The 13,276-nt window shown below is 35.8% G+C and overlaps 1 protein-coding gene across 1 annotated transcript in view; it reads right to left on the bottom strand.

The window, feature by feature from the left end:
- Window positions 1–27: 27 nt before the first annotated feature.
- rsph10b (radial spoke head 10 homolog B) overlaps window positions 28–13,276 on the bottom strand; it is a 16,294-nt gene continuing 3,045 nt past the window's right edge. The window contains exons 6-18 of the mRNA XM_056469186.1: window positions 9,897–10,017; window positions 9,196–9,372; window positions 9,005–9,125; window positions 7,079–7,206; window positions 6,489–6,678; window positions 6,312–6,399; window positions 6,154–6,233; window positions 2,448–2,578; window positions 2,269–2,376; window positions 2,084–2,194; window positions 1,815–1,869; window positions 242–365; window positions 28–170 (exon numbers count right to left, since the gene is read on the bottom strand). Coding sequence (XP_056325161.1) covers window positions 80–170; window positions 242–365; window positions 1,815–1,869; window positions 2,084–2,194; window positions 2,269–2,376; window positions 2,448–2,578; window positions 6,154–6,233; window positions 6,312–6,399; window positions 6,489–6,678; window positions 7,079–7,206; window positions 9,005–9,125; window positions 9,196–9,372; window positions 9,897–10,017 — 1,525 coding nt within the window. The 3' untranslated portion in view covers window positions 28–79. The remainder of the gene's footprint in view (window positions 171–241; window positions 366–1,814; window positions 1,870–2,083; window positions 2,195–2,268; window positions 2,377–2,447; window positions 2,579–6,153; window positions 6,234–6,311; window positions 6,400–6,488; window positions 6,679–7,078; window positions 7,207–9,004; window positions 9,126–9,195; window positions 9,373–9,896; window positions 10,018–13,276) is intronic.

Raw genomic sequence — 13,276 nt, 5'->3', positions numbered from 1 at the left:
TGTTGAAAATTGTTGATTAAATCATAAGAAAAAAAAAAATCCAATGTACTTGCGAGTTTTGATTCTTCTGCTAGTGTTTTCAAGTGACAGATGTGGTGGTCACAGGGTACAGTTTATTTCCGTCTCCATCTTCCTCTTGTTTCTCTTCAACCTCCAGTTGCTCTGTATATCTGAAATAAATCCTCTTGTAAATTATAACTACTTTTTTGCTTGAAATCAGGGAAATGAATGATATCTACACCTTTTAGTTGTGTTGTCACTCAGCCTGAATGTCTCCTCCACCTTCACTTTGAGTTCATATGCAGGGAGGAAGGTCTGATTGAAGAACTGCTGTGTTTTCTGCATCCATTCATTCAACTCTGTCTCTGAGAGTAAATTATTTTTAGGGGTACATTAGAGGTGTACGGTGGGGCCTTATGTCTGGTTCAAATGGGGCTTCAGTGCCAACGCATGATGGAGGGTGTGTCTAAAGTAGCGATCATCAAAGTAGCATCAGCCAATGAAATTAGTCCGCAATTGGCTACTGTCTGAGATGGGGTATTTTGCATTAAGCGATCTGATTGGCTGACACTTCTGTGGCGTTTGAAAAGTTGAGAAATTTCCAACTTCTGCAGCGAGCCAATTCAGTTCGGCAATGCTTGATGCCACCTATTTAAAGTAAATGGGAAGCTTTGACACTGACACCCCATGTGAATAGGGCGTTATACTGTTTGTGTAACTACTGATATCTGGATAATTACTATTATAGTAATTTGACATTTGCTAGATCTGTTGTACTATATTGTATTCTCCGCATACAGGTGATAAAATTATACTTATTTAGCCATTTATTCAAAGCAATTAATGTCGAACCAGCAAAAACACCACATACTTTACATATTTTACCCACTGTATGCACGTACAGTTAGGTCATAAATATTTGGACATCAACACAATACTAACATTTTTGGCTCTATACACAAACACAATTGATTTAAAATGAAATAAACAAGATGTGCTTTCACTGCAGACTGTCCGCTTTAATTTGGGGGTAATTACATCCAAATCTGGTGAACTGTGTAGGAATAACAACAGTTTGCAAATGTGCCTCCCACTTATTAAGGGACCATACTTAATTGGACAGAATAATAATCCTAAACCAAACTTTTAAGAGAAAACAAAATAAACAACATCATAGCCCTGTATACAAAAAAACTCCCTTTTAAAACATTCTGGTTTATCACATCTGTTCAATTTCTGTAGCCACACCGAGGCCTGTTTACAGCCACACGTTTGTAACAAAAAAATCACTTAAATTGGACCTGCCTGACAGTGAAGTAGACCAAAAGATCCTCAAAAGCTAGACATGATCATGCCGAGACCCAAAGAAATTCAAAAAGGCAAAATTCATCCACAGAGCTGTAAAAGACCTGTTGCAAGTTATTGAAAACGCTAGATGTTAATGCTAAGGGTGACGCAAGTATTTATTAAGTTTGGGGCAAACACTTTTTCCACGATGGGCTATGTAATTTAGTATTACTAGTTTCCCATAATAATAACATTTCAAAACTGCATGATGTGTTTACTTGTGTTATCATTGACTAATATTTAAACTTGTTTGATGATCTGAAACATTAAAGTAAGACTTATTTTACTAAGTGATTACTTAAATTAAAGTACATTAATTATATAATAAAAATACATTGAATAATAAGTATTTTATTGATTATAACTGTTCACACACTGTTGTCCTCAGAAATATTGTAAAGAATATTCGATTTTAGATATAGCAAATGATTTATTTTTCATTATGAATTGCATTTGTGAAGTCAAACCTTTGTAAGCCAGCACGGGACTTTGTCTTTGCTCCTTCTCCTCAGACAGGGAAGACTGAAACATTTCAAAAGAAGAGACCCACTTAATGGAAACAGTCTGGTTAGCTTTCACCTCAGATAAGATAATGATCCACTGAAATGTGATACTGACTGATTTCAACAAATTTTCCAGAGACTTTGTACTGCCAACATGACTGACAATTCCAGAAAGGGTGGATTTCAATCTTAAAATGCTGTAAGTGTAAATTATTGACAGTGGAAGAACTCACAGTGTGGTCCTGAAGACTTGCGTCAGTCTGTCTTTCATCGTAAGTTTGGATTTTTTGGCCTTTCAGCTCAGCACAGCCCAGCAATGCCTCAAAGAACTCCAGAAAGCTCATCTATAATCAAAACCATTCCCTTTATCACATACAAATAATAACAATTTAAAGATATGATAAGTTCATGTACTGACCTCCAGGTCCAGGTTGCTGTAAGTCCCGTCATAAATTGCAGGACTGTCCGCAGAGAGGATTTTTATCACTTTGGACACAGTTAGCTCATTGTCATATAGACAGAGGTCCTGTAATCAGAACTTCAAATATGAATAATTATTAGTGAGCTGAAAGTAGGTGAGAGAAGTAGGAGTGTTACCTTCAGCATCAAGACAAACTGTCTGACAGTGAAGACGGAATGTGCTTCACACAAGGCCTGGTAAATTTCCCAGCACTTGTCAGAGTAGTTAAAGGCAACTGCAGCATGGACAGGATGGCAGAACAGGTGCCCTAAAAGAATAAAAATAAGAAAATAATAACAATTATAAACATTTGAATATTTACATCGAATAATTATGCATTAGAACAGTTGTATGTAATATAATATTTAAATAAATGATTAAATCCAAATATATAAAAAGATTATAGATGGACGAACGTCGTGTCGTCCATCCAAGTTTTAGGATTAACAAATAATAACTTGACTTCTAGTTGATCGTTTGTTATCAGAAGTGGCTTATATGAAAGCCAAAGACCTCTAGATTAGGCTTATTTTAGGAAAATGAAATATGATCATGCCTTGATTTTTAATGCTTTAATTAGGACAGTAAGGTCTGACATGCTTAGATAAAAGTCTTGTCACTTAACAGAAATAATGTACAGTATTGACTATAAAGTCATGGTGCAGTAGAAAAATCATTAATATTATGTATGACTCCCATGAGCTTGGATGACTGCATCCATACATCTCTGCAATGACTCAAATAACTGATTAATAAAGTCTTCTGGAATGGCAAAGAAAGTGTTCTTGCAGGACTCCCAGAGTTCATCAAGATTATTTGGATTCATCTTCAATGCCTCCTCCATCTTACCCCAGACATGCTCAATAATGTTCATGTCTGGTGACTGGGCTGGCAAATCCTGGAGCACCTTGACCTTTGCTGCTTTCAGGAACTTTGATGTGGAGGCTGAACTATGAGGAGCGCTATCCTGCTGAAGAATTTGCCCTCTCCTGTGGTTTGTAATGTAATGGGCAGCACAAATGTCTTAATGCCTTATGCTGTTGCCATCCACTCAGATCTCTCACACGCCCCCATACTGAATGTAACCTCAAACCATGATTTTTCCTTCACCAAACTTGATTGATTTCTATGAGAATCTTGGGGGTTTCAATAGGTCTTCTGCAGTATTTGTGATGATTAAGATGCAGTTCAACAGATGATTCATCAGAAAAATCTACCTTCTGCCACTTTTCCAAATGATCAACTAGAAGTCAAGTTATTCTTTGTTGCTCTCACAACTGGAATCGACGAGAAGACTTTTGTCAGGTACTGTCAGGGTTCTCAAATTAAGTCCTGGAGGGCCAGTGTCCTGCAGATTTGATCTCCAACTTGCCTCAACACACCTGGAAGGATGTTTCTAGAAAGCCTAGTAAGAGCTTGATTAGCTAGCTCAGGTGTGTCTGATTGGGGTTGGAGCAAAAATCTGCAGGACACCGGACCTCCAGTACCGAGATTGAGAACCCCTGTACTAGATTATTTCAAAAATATTCAATTGTTATTTATAAACATTAAAATAATAAATTGTAATCAATAGTAAAAAAAAAAATAATATTTCCATTAAATGCTTAATAATTAGCAATTGTATCTGACAAAGATTAAATGACTAAAAATAATAATCATTCAAAAATGTGTATATTTGGGTACATTTTGTGTCTTTTAGAACCATCTACTGATTTTCCAAAGTAAAAACTTTATTGAAAGTTGATTTTATTTTTACAACTACTATCTCTAAAAATAACGTTTGTGTGTATTTAGTTACATTTTGTATTGAAAATATCAGACTCTTACTATCTATTTTTGATAGTCTCAAAACTTAAAAAATAAATCATGTGTTCAGCTCCAATCACATGAATAAATTAAGTCTATTTTTTTCCATCTTTTTTGTGTTTATTCTTCAAAGTTAATACAAATTTGCAGGAAATATATCTATTTTTGGAATTTCACGTTTTGGTCAACTCTGTTACATCGGTTATAAAAAGGCATACTTTTTAAAGCACTGACAGAAGCAGCATGTGACTTGCTCCAAGTAATGTCACTTTCCTCTGGCGGAAAACTGGAAGGCATTGAGAATCGTCATTATACTTCTCCCAATAATTTCTACTTTTTTTTTTTTTTACACCAATGCTAAATTAATTATTTGTCAACACTGTTACAGTTACAGAATTTCTCATTCTTTAAAAAAAAAAAACAATAATACGATAAAAATACAGAAAATTCTGATTTAGACATTTTTCAAAATGGTGAAGAATGTCAACTCTGTGGTTTAAAAGGTTTAAAAATAAGTAAAAGAAAAAAAAAGATTGGTAACAGAATCAAATGTTTATCAAATTTAAACATTTTGCATTATTTTACAATAATAATAATAATGAATTCAATTTACTGTACAATCATACATTTGTTGTATTGAGGATAATGAATAGAAAATGTTTGAAATGAACCCACAATTCTGTAATGAGTCATATATAGATTTGCTAGATAAAAAACTGGTGGATACATTTTTTTAAACTGTGCTAAGGCAAGAATGTGTGTTGTTCAATAGTTTCAAACAAATTCATAAACTTTTTGAGCCACTTTAAATGCTGACTATATATTTATACAACTGTTCTGTCTGGTTTTGAAATCTGATTCTCTTCACCATTGTGTGTTACTTCACCCACATAGAGTGACAGCAGATCAATAAACTCACTACAATTTGACAAATATTGCAGCTGTTCGACAACATAATGTACCGTTGAGGCTTTTTTTAGTCAAGTATGTAGTAGTTTAGATTGTAACTATGTTGTAAATAAGTTTATTTAAAAGAATAGTGCATATTTTAAATATTTATAATTTGTGAGATACAACACGTCGCCATCCATCAGCCTGTCATACTGAGCAGAGCAGTCGGTTGACGTTGTCTATCCACAAGATGGTGACAGAGACAGCATAATAGGCCCTTAGATGATAAAAACCGCGTAATTTCTAACTACAGCTGATCAAATCATTATCAAACAAGGAAGTGACACTAGGTCGATCTCTCTCTTTTGTATGTTGTAGTGCTGTTTTTATACCACAGTAATTGTAGTGTATTGAGTGTGATGAGACTCGCATATCAGGAATGTATGTATTTTGTGTGCCACTCTTTGTATAACCCTGAGTTACTTTTTGGTTGGCCATCTGTTTGTTTCTAATGAGTCTCCTGTTTTCATTACTGCAGACTAGTTCAGTAAACAAAAAGAAAAAAGAAATGCCTGCATGTGTTTAGTGTTTTTCCTTATGGCAAACACAACAGTATTTGGTAGTGTTTGCGTTACTTTGTTTATTTCAGGGTTAATTTTTGTGATATCCCAACTGCAACAGAGAAATATTGGAAAATGTCTCTAGACTGATGCCATTTAATGCCGTTCAGTCTTATAATCTTAAAATGTGAGCAAAACGACCTGTTTTGTCATCACTTTAGACATTACGTTAGAGAATCATTCAAATACTAGCTCTAAAGTGATGTGTGAACTAGCAAGGTTTTCTGCTGTTCTGACGTCAGCTGCAGATGTGAAGGAAAGGTGGAACAAAGTAGTTCCTCTAACAAAAAGAATTTTAGACTCCTTGTTTAATTTTCTTTTTTCTATATACACATTTATGCCATCGAACTGTTGTATAAACTCAATATCACACTCACAGCTGTATATCGTCACTGGTGGGACACTAAGGCATTCGGTCTGTGGCCTCATGCCAGAGCACACCTCCCACTGGTGGTGATTTACTACCATATCGCACTGCTACTTGTGTGGTATTGCACATATATATCACACATATATAAAAATCTACCTTTCACACTTTTTGCATTGGGAATGATGTTCTGCTTCATGAGCTTTGAAAAACATGCTGCAAGTATGTTTTTTGAGGATCTGAAACATGGAAAAACGAGCTGTGGTTAGTCTGACACTTCTCAAAAAAAGTAAATTTTATCATGGGAATATACTTACTCAATATCTTTGTGGCAAATATGATACGCTATAATGGTAATATAGCTGATACACTCTCTTGGAAGAATGGCAGTGAAAGGAGAATGAACTTAAATTCAAAAAATGACAAGAAAACTTTGATTACTTGATAATAAGAAAAACATCTTCACTCAGCATTCAGATGCTCAAAGACATTACCATTGATAAGCCGATATATTTGTGCTAGTGTGACTCCATGCTGGTGAATCCTGCAGTCCAGGAGAAAGCGAGAAAACTGCAGGTGGGTCAGTGGGAATATTTTGTCTATAGACTGTTCATGTCCAAGGCTGCTGTAGAAGCTGTAAATTTCCCTTAATAAACCCATGTGTCTCAGCACTGCAAATTCCACCTGTAAATAAAAACAAGAGGTGGGGGTTAGTTTACCAAAATAATTAAAATCCTGTCTTCATTTTTCCACATTATCATCAAAACACAGAGGAGAGATTTCTGTCTCTAAATTTCTGTCGAAGAGCACATTTTCACACAATACCTCTGTAAAAAAATCTGAAAATTATTATTATTATTTTTTTCTGCTTTGGGCACCTTGGGACCTTCTTTGCATTATGGCACCTTGATATATTTTCATTCAACGACACTATTAAAGGCCACACTTCATCAACAAATTTCGACAAAATAAGGACAATCACCTCAGAAATTTCACAGCCTGAAAATGCTGAGTGATCTTTTCACTAACAAAAAAGAGCAATAACAACACCCTTATGATTCAAATGAGGAAATTAGACAAAAACCTGTTTGAATTCTTGCTTTCTGTGGCCCTCAGAAACTCTATTTAAAAGGGTCTGGATGTTTAAAACCATGTCAGATCCGAGAGGTGAGGAGTTACTGCTTGACTGTGAAGCTCCCTTGGATGACTCATCTAAATGCACAGAGATGAACACAAAAGCAACAAAAATCCCTTAGGTTAAAGTCTGACATACTCCATGCACGGGATCATTTACAGTCAGCCCTTTATATAAACTAATACAAGATAACTTAAACTTAATTCAACTTAACTTAAAGGGCACCTATGGTGAAAAATCTACTTTTCAAGCTGTTTGGACAGACATATGTGTAGGTATAGTGTATAGACCGTCATATTGGGGTGATATAAACTCACCCAGTCCTTTTTTTTTTCAATTTAACAACATAAAAACGGTGGACCAATTGGAGCGCTTTTCAGACTGACCGCAACTTGACGTAGGAGTGCGGTCCCCCCGCCCACCAATATTGATTGACAGCTGCGAGTATTAAAATGTCCCGGTAGTCACGTGTATAATCATATCAACTAGACAGGACGAGCGCAAAGCAACCGGGAATAAAAGGTCTGTTCAGTTCGCTAGGATCATCAATCATCATCAAATGTGATCAAGAAGAGTCATTTTGACAAGTTTAAAATGTTTTAAAACAGTGCATGTGTGTAATGAATTACAGCGATTCACTTCAGCTTTACTTCATCAGCACAGCTGCATGTCAGAACAATTATAAAAGAAGATGCTTCAGTCTCGGTTCGTGGACGTTAAATCAGGTTTATTTTGTACATTAACATAACAGATATCCATACAGCAGTGGAGATTAACCTGTATCCTGTCACATTTGTGTGCAAAAAGAGTGCAAAGCTAAACGCGCTCTGTCTGTCTCTCTGTGTGTGTGTGTGTGTCTGTGCTGTGTATCTGTGTGTGTGTGTGTGCGTGAACTTTGTAACGACATTGTGTGACTCATCGATGCAACTGCACAACAAATACTAATTGGTAAAGTTCTTACTGTAGTATTTCTCAAAAACGCTACGTGAGATCTGGTTCCTTTAAGTCTGTCTGTTATCTGACACAGCCGAGGGAGGAGATTAAGGCACACTGAAAGGCACGTAGAAACGGTAGGCGGGGAGGACTAGCCTTAAAGGCGCAGTACAACAAAACAGCCTCCTTGTGCAAAATTCTATTAAATAAAATATTGTAAAAGGTATAATGAAAAATCTGATGGGTGTTTTGAGATGAAACGTTACATACACATTCTGGAGACGCAAAACACTTATATTAAATCTGAAAAAAGGGCTAACCTAGGTGCAACCTGATTAAGCATTACAGAGAAACATGTTGTAAGCTTCATTATTGTAACTCAGTTGTAATTGCTTTTGTTAAACCCATCTGTTGGCATTAATTCAACTTTTTTTTCAAATTAAAACAATTGCGTTAAAATCTGGAGTGCAAAAAAACTACATTACCCATGCCATAAAGCTGTACAGAAGAGTCACAGCAAGCAAAGTTACTTAAGTAGGTCTCCTTACACTTTAAAAATACTTTTTTAAATGCTTAAAAAATATGCTGTATGCTCATTTCTTGCAAAAAAAAAAAAAAACATTTTTATCTATCCATCCATCCAGCCAACCTATGACCTTAAATTAATTGCTTATATTTTTCAAAAAAAATTTAACTTGATTTTGTCATTTACAAATATTCATCAGATTTTACTTCTTTTCTCAATAAAGTATACAGTCTTGTACCTTTATCTTTTTGTAAAATATTCATATTAAGTCAAAATTCATATAGTTTAAAAAAAAAAGAATATGAAAATGAGTTAAATGGGTGGCCACTGACAATGGGCACAATCCTTATCCAACCAATCTACAGAGCTATTAAAATATTACATTTTATTAACATTAACAATACTCAATACTTTACTCTCATCTGGAAAAGGAGTTGTAACCCCACTCAGGCCGGGAGTGAAGGCGGGAAATTCAGCCATGCAGTCCTTACTAAACTCCCCTTCATAAACCCTTCCGTTTTCAAAGGTGTATCTTCCCTGCACAAACACATATGCAGTGTTGGAATCACGCAACCAGCATATCTTTATAGTGTTAAAGGTGATTTACCTGTCCATGTTTTTTGTCATATTTCCACTCTCCACAATACAAAGCCCCACTGGCATACAAGAACTGTCCTTGACCATGACGCATGGCCTGAACGAATTCTCCAGTGTACTCGTTCATGCGGGGGTATTGAGAGCATGGAACTCTTTTACGAAACCATGTGTGTGTTCCTTTTCCCTCCTAGATTAAATATAAAAGTTGTCAAAATTCTTTTAAAAAGCAGACATAACCTCCTAGGGCTTGAGTGTCCACATACGTGGACAGCACATTTTAGCTCTTAAGTCGCTATTTAAAATACTTTGTTTTATATTTTGTTACAGTAATACAGTATCCTCCTGCAACTGTTTTGCAGCATATGAAATGTCCCAAACACTATTTTTAACTGTCCAAAATGGGAAAAAACTTTGTTTTTACTCTCTGATAGTCAAAGCAAGTTCAAAAAAAATTTCTATGTTAAATATGCATAAAAAAATTCAGGAAAAAAGTGTTTTATGTAAATTTGGACTACGAGTCCACATATATGGACATAATTTTTCTCTAAAAGTAGATCATATCAAAAGATGGTACTTAGATTTTTATTCTAATTAGGTTCCAATGAGCCCAAATAGCAAAGAGAAATGAAAAATGCATGTAAAAAAAAAACACCTTGGGCCTTAAGAGGATAATAAAGGGTGTGACATTTATTGGGACAGAAAATGACAGACCTGGATGCCGTTTATCCACTTCCCACTGTATTGTTGATCCAAATAAATCCATCTCATTGTTCCTTCTCCATGTCGAATGTTATTTTTCCATTGTCCCTCATACACATTTCCAGATGGGTAACTGTAGTGAAGCAAATGTTGTAGTTTGTGAGGAACTGTGAAGCAGAGCTTATTAATAAACTTTTTATGTGTTCATATGTGACCCTAGTGCACAAAACCAGTCATAAGTGATGCTTTTTGGAAATAGAGTTTTATATGCCATCTGAAAGCCAATGGTTTGTTAGGATGGGACAATATTTAGCCAACATACAATTATTTCAAAATATGCAATCTGACGGTTGGGGCAGCACTCGTCTCACAGCAAGAAGGTCACTGGTTTGAGTCCCGGCTGAGCCAGCTGACATTTCTGTGTGGAGTTTACATGGGTTTCCCCAGGGTGCTCCGGTTTCCCCCACAGTCCAAAGACATGCACTATAGGTGAATTGGGTATGCTAATTTGGCCGTAGTGTATATGTGTGAATGTGAGTGTATAGGTGTTTCCCAGTAATGGGTTGCCGCTGGAAGGGCGTCCGCTGTGCAAAACATATGCTGGATAAGTTGGAGGTTCATTCCGCTGTGGCGACTGTGGTGTCTGGTTGGTTTGATAACATTAATTGTAAAAGACACAAAACTTCATTTACATATTCAGATGTTCCTATGTTTACAAAAACAGCTGTTAGCAATGAGACGAAATGTAAGAGGCGAGAGAGGCGCCTCCGACAGAGAGTTCGAAGAGATCAAAGAAGGCGTACTGAAGTGGGTCAACCATCTGCTGGCGCTAAGGGAGGATACGGTCCAGATAACAGTTTTAACCAATTGCTACAAATCGCAGCCTGGAGGAGGTATGGGAACGTTACCTCCAAAAGAAGAGATCGTTGGCCAGATAAAATATTCTACAAATATATTCTACAAGCTTTCCTGATATAGTAATACCCAAGTATATCAGCAGTAACATCTATGCATGAATACTGTATAAAAGGCTGGAGCATAAAAACCAGCAGCACGCTTAACTGACTTCTTTATTCTGAATGTCTTAGGCCCTCTATTCTCAACAGTGAATAAAGTAAAGAATTTTGGGTCACACTTTGTTTTGATGGTCCGTTTTTTAAATTTAAGTTACATTGCATTTACATGCCAACTAATTCTCATTATATTATAATTAGACTTTTAGTCTTAGAGTTAGTGCAAGTTGACATGTACCTGTTAAGTTTATTATAGTCAGTTTAATGTCTGTTAAAGGAGCAGCATCAACAGATATTAAGCAGACAGTTTACTAATACTCAAATGGACCATCAAAATAAAGTGTTACCAAAGTTTGTTTTGTTATTGTATTTCTTTACTTCTTCTTTTTTACTGAATTTGTTTTATTAATAAAAGTGTATTTTATTAATTTTCCTCACTGGAGTGGACATTGGCTTCATTTGCCGAACCCACCAAGATACCTTGTGTGGTAAGGTATAAATCTAATTTATTCCTTGAACAACATTACAAATGATGGTCCTAAACAAAACTCCAGCTAGAAAATATATAGCCAAGAGAGACTTCTGGTTTCTTTATTTAATTAGGGTATTAAATAAAGGCATCCAGCACACAACCCCTGATGAATAAAGGGACTAAGCCGAAGGAAAAATAAATGAATGAATCTGAGGGTTCACAACACATACTGAGAAAAATGCCTTTAAAGTTGCCCAAATTAAGCTCTTAGCAATGCACATTTCCAATCAAAAATTCAGTTTTGATATATTTACAGTAGGAAAGTTATTATTCTCATGATTTTTGGCATAAAAGAAAAATCTATAATTTTAACCCATGGAATGTATTATAGGCTCTTCCCACAAATATACTCATGCAACTTAAAGGGCACCTATGGTGAAAAATCTACTTTACAAGCTGTTTGGACACAAATGTGTGTAAGTATAGTGTATAAACTGTCATATTGGGGTGAAATAAACACACCCAGTCCTTTTTTTTTTTTTTCAAATTTAACAACATAAAAACGGTGGACCAATTGGTTTTCAGATCAACCGCAACTTTACGTAGGAGTGCGGTCCCCCCGCCCACCAATATTGATTGACAGCTGCGCGCATTAACATGTCCCAGTAGTCACGTGTATAATCATATCAACAAGACAGGACGAGTGCAAAGCAACTGGGAATAAAAGGTGTGTTCAGTTCGCTAGGATCATCAATCATCATCAGTCGTGATCAAGAGTGAGTGTGTGCCTGCGCTATCTGTGTGTGTGTCTACGCTATGTGTGTGCGTGTGGGTGTGTGTCCTCGCTATGTGTGTGTGTGAACTTTGTAATGACACTGTGTGTGACTCATTGTTGCAAATCCACAAAAAAATGCATCAAATACTGATTGTTAAAGTTCTTACTGTAGTATATCTCACAAACGTTACGTGAGATCTGCTTGCTGAGGCAGCCGAGGGTGGCGATTGCTGACAGGCACGTGGGAACGGTGGGCGGGGAGGACTAGCCTTAAAGGCCCAGTACAAAAAAACAGCAACAACTTTTCCCCAGCTATAATATAGACACTTCAAACAGCTATAATAAATAATCTGATGAGTGTTTTGAGCTGAAACTTTACAGACACGTTTTGGGGACACTAAAGACTTATATTAAATCTGAAAAAAGGGGTAACCTATGTGCCCTTTAAAACTGGTTTTGTTCATCCAGGGCCACATATATAAACAGTGTTTGTAATTTTAATGGTAAAAGTCTTAAAATGCTACAGTAAAAACATGTTAACTGGTTAATTAATGTACAATATTTTGGCGACCATCACAGTATCAGCCAATAACCCTTATTATTGAAGTTAACATTAATGGCCCAAAAATAAATTACGCATTATTTTTGATGATTGTTCCACTTTAAATGCATGTTGCTGGCCATGGGATTTTTTTATTGGTGCATTCCAAATGACAGCAGACACAGGGTTTAATTATAGATTACTAATTTTAAGCAATTTAATCTAAATACTTTTGGATTACTTTTCATCTAACACTAAAAAGAATTTACAGTTTTATAGAACATAAATGTGTTCATGGAGCTTTGTATGATTACAGTTGAACCACTGAAGACACATGGAGTGTTTTTGGTTCCTTTTCTGGACTTTCAACCTCTCAGGAGTGTCGCTGTCTATAAAGGATGAGAGAGCTCTTGGATTTCATCTAAAATATCTCAATTGAAGGTATCATGAGATTGGAACGACATGAGGGTGAATAATTAATAACAGAATTTTCAGTTTTGGTGAACTAAACAAACTTTTCAGTTTTGGTGAACTATAAAATTAAAAAACTGAATATTTCATTAATTTTGGAAAGAAATGTTAATAAATGTA

The sequence above is a fragment of the Danio aesculapii genome, chromosome 12 (assembly GCF_903798145.1).
Source record: "Danio aesculapii chromosome 12, fDanAes4.1, whole genome shotgun sequence".
NCBI lineage: Eukaryota > Metazoa > Chordata > Actinopteri > Cypriniformes > Danionidae > Danio > Danio aesculapii.
This window is presented reverse-complemented; position numbering and strand designations above follow the sequence as displayed.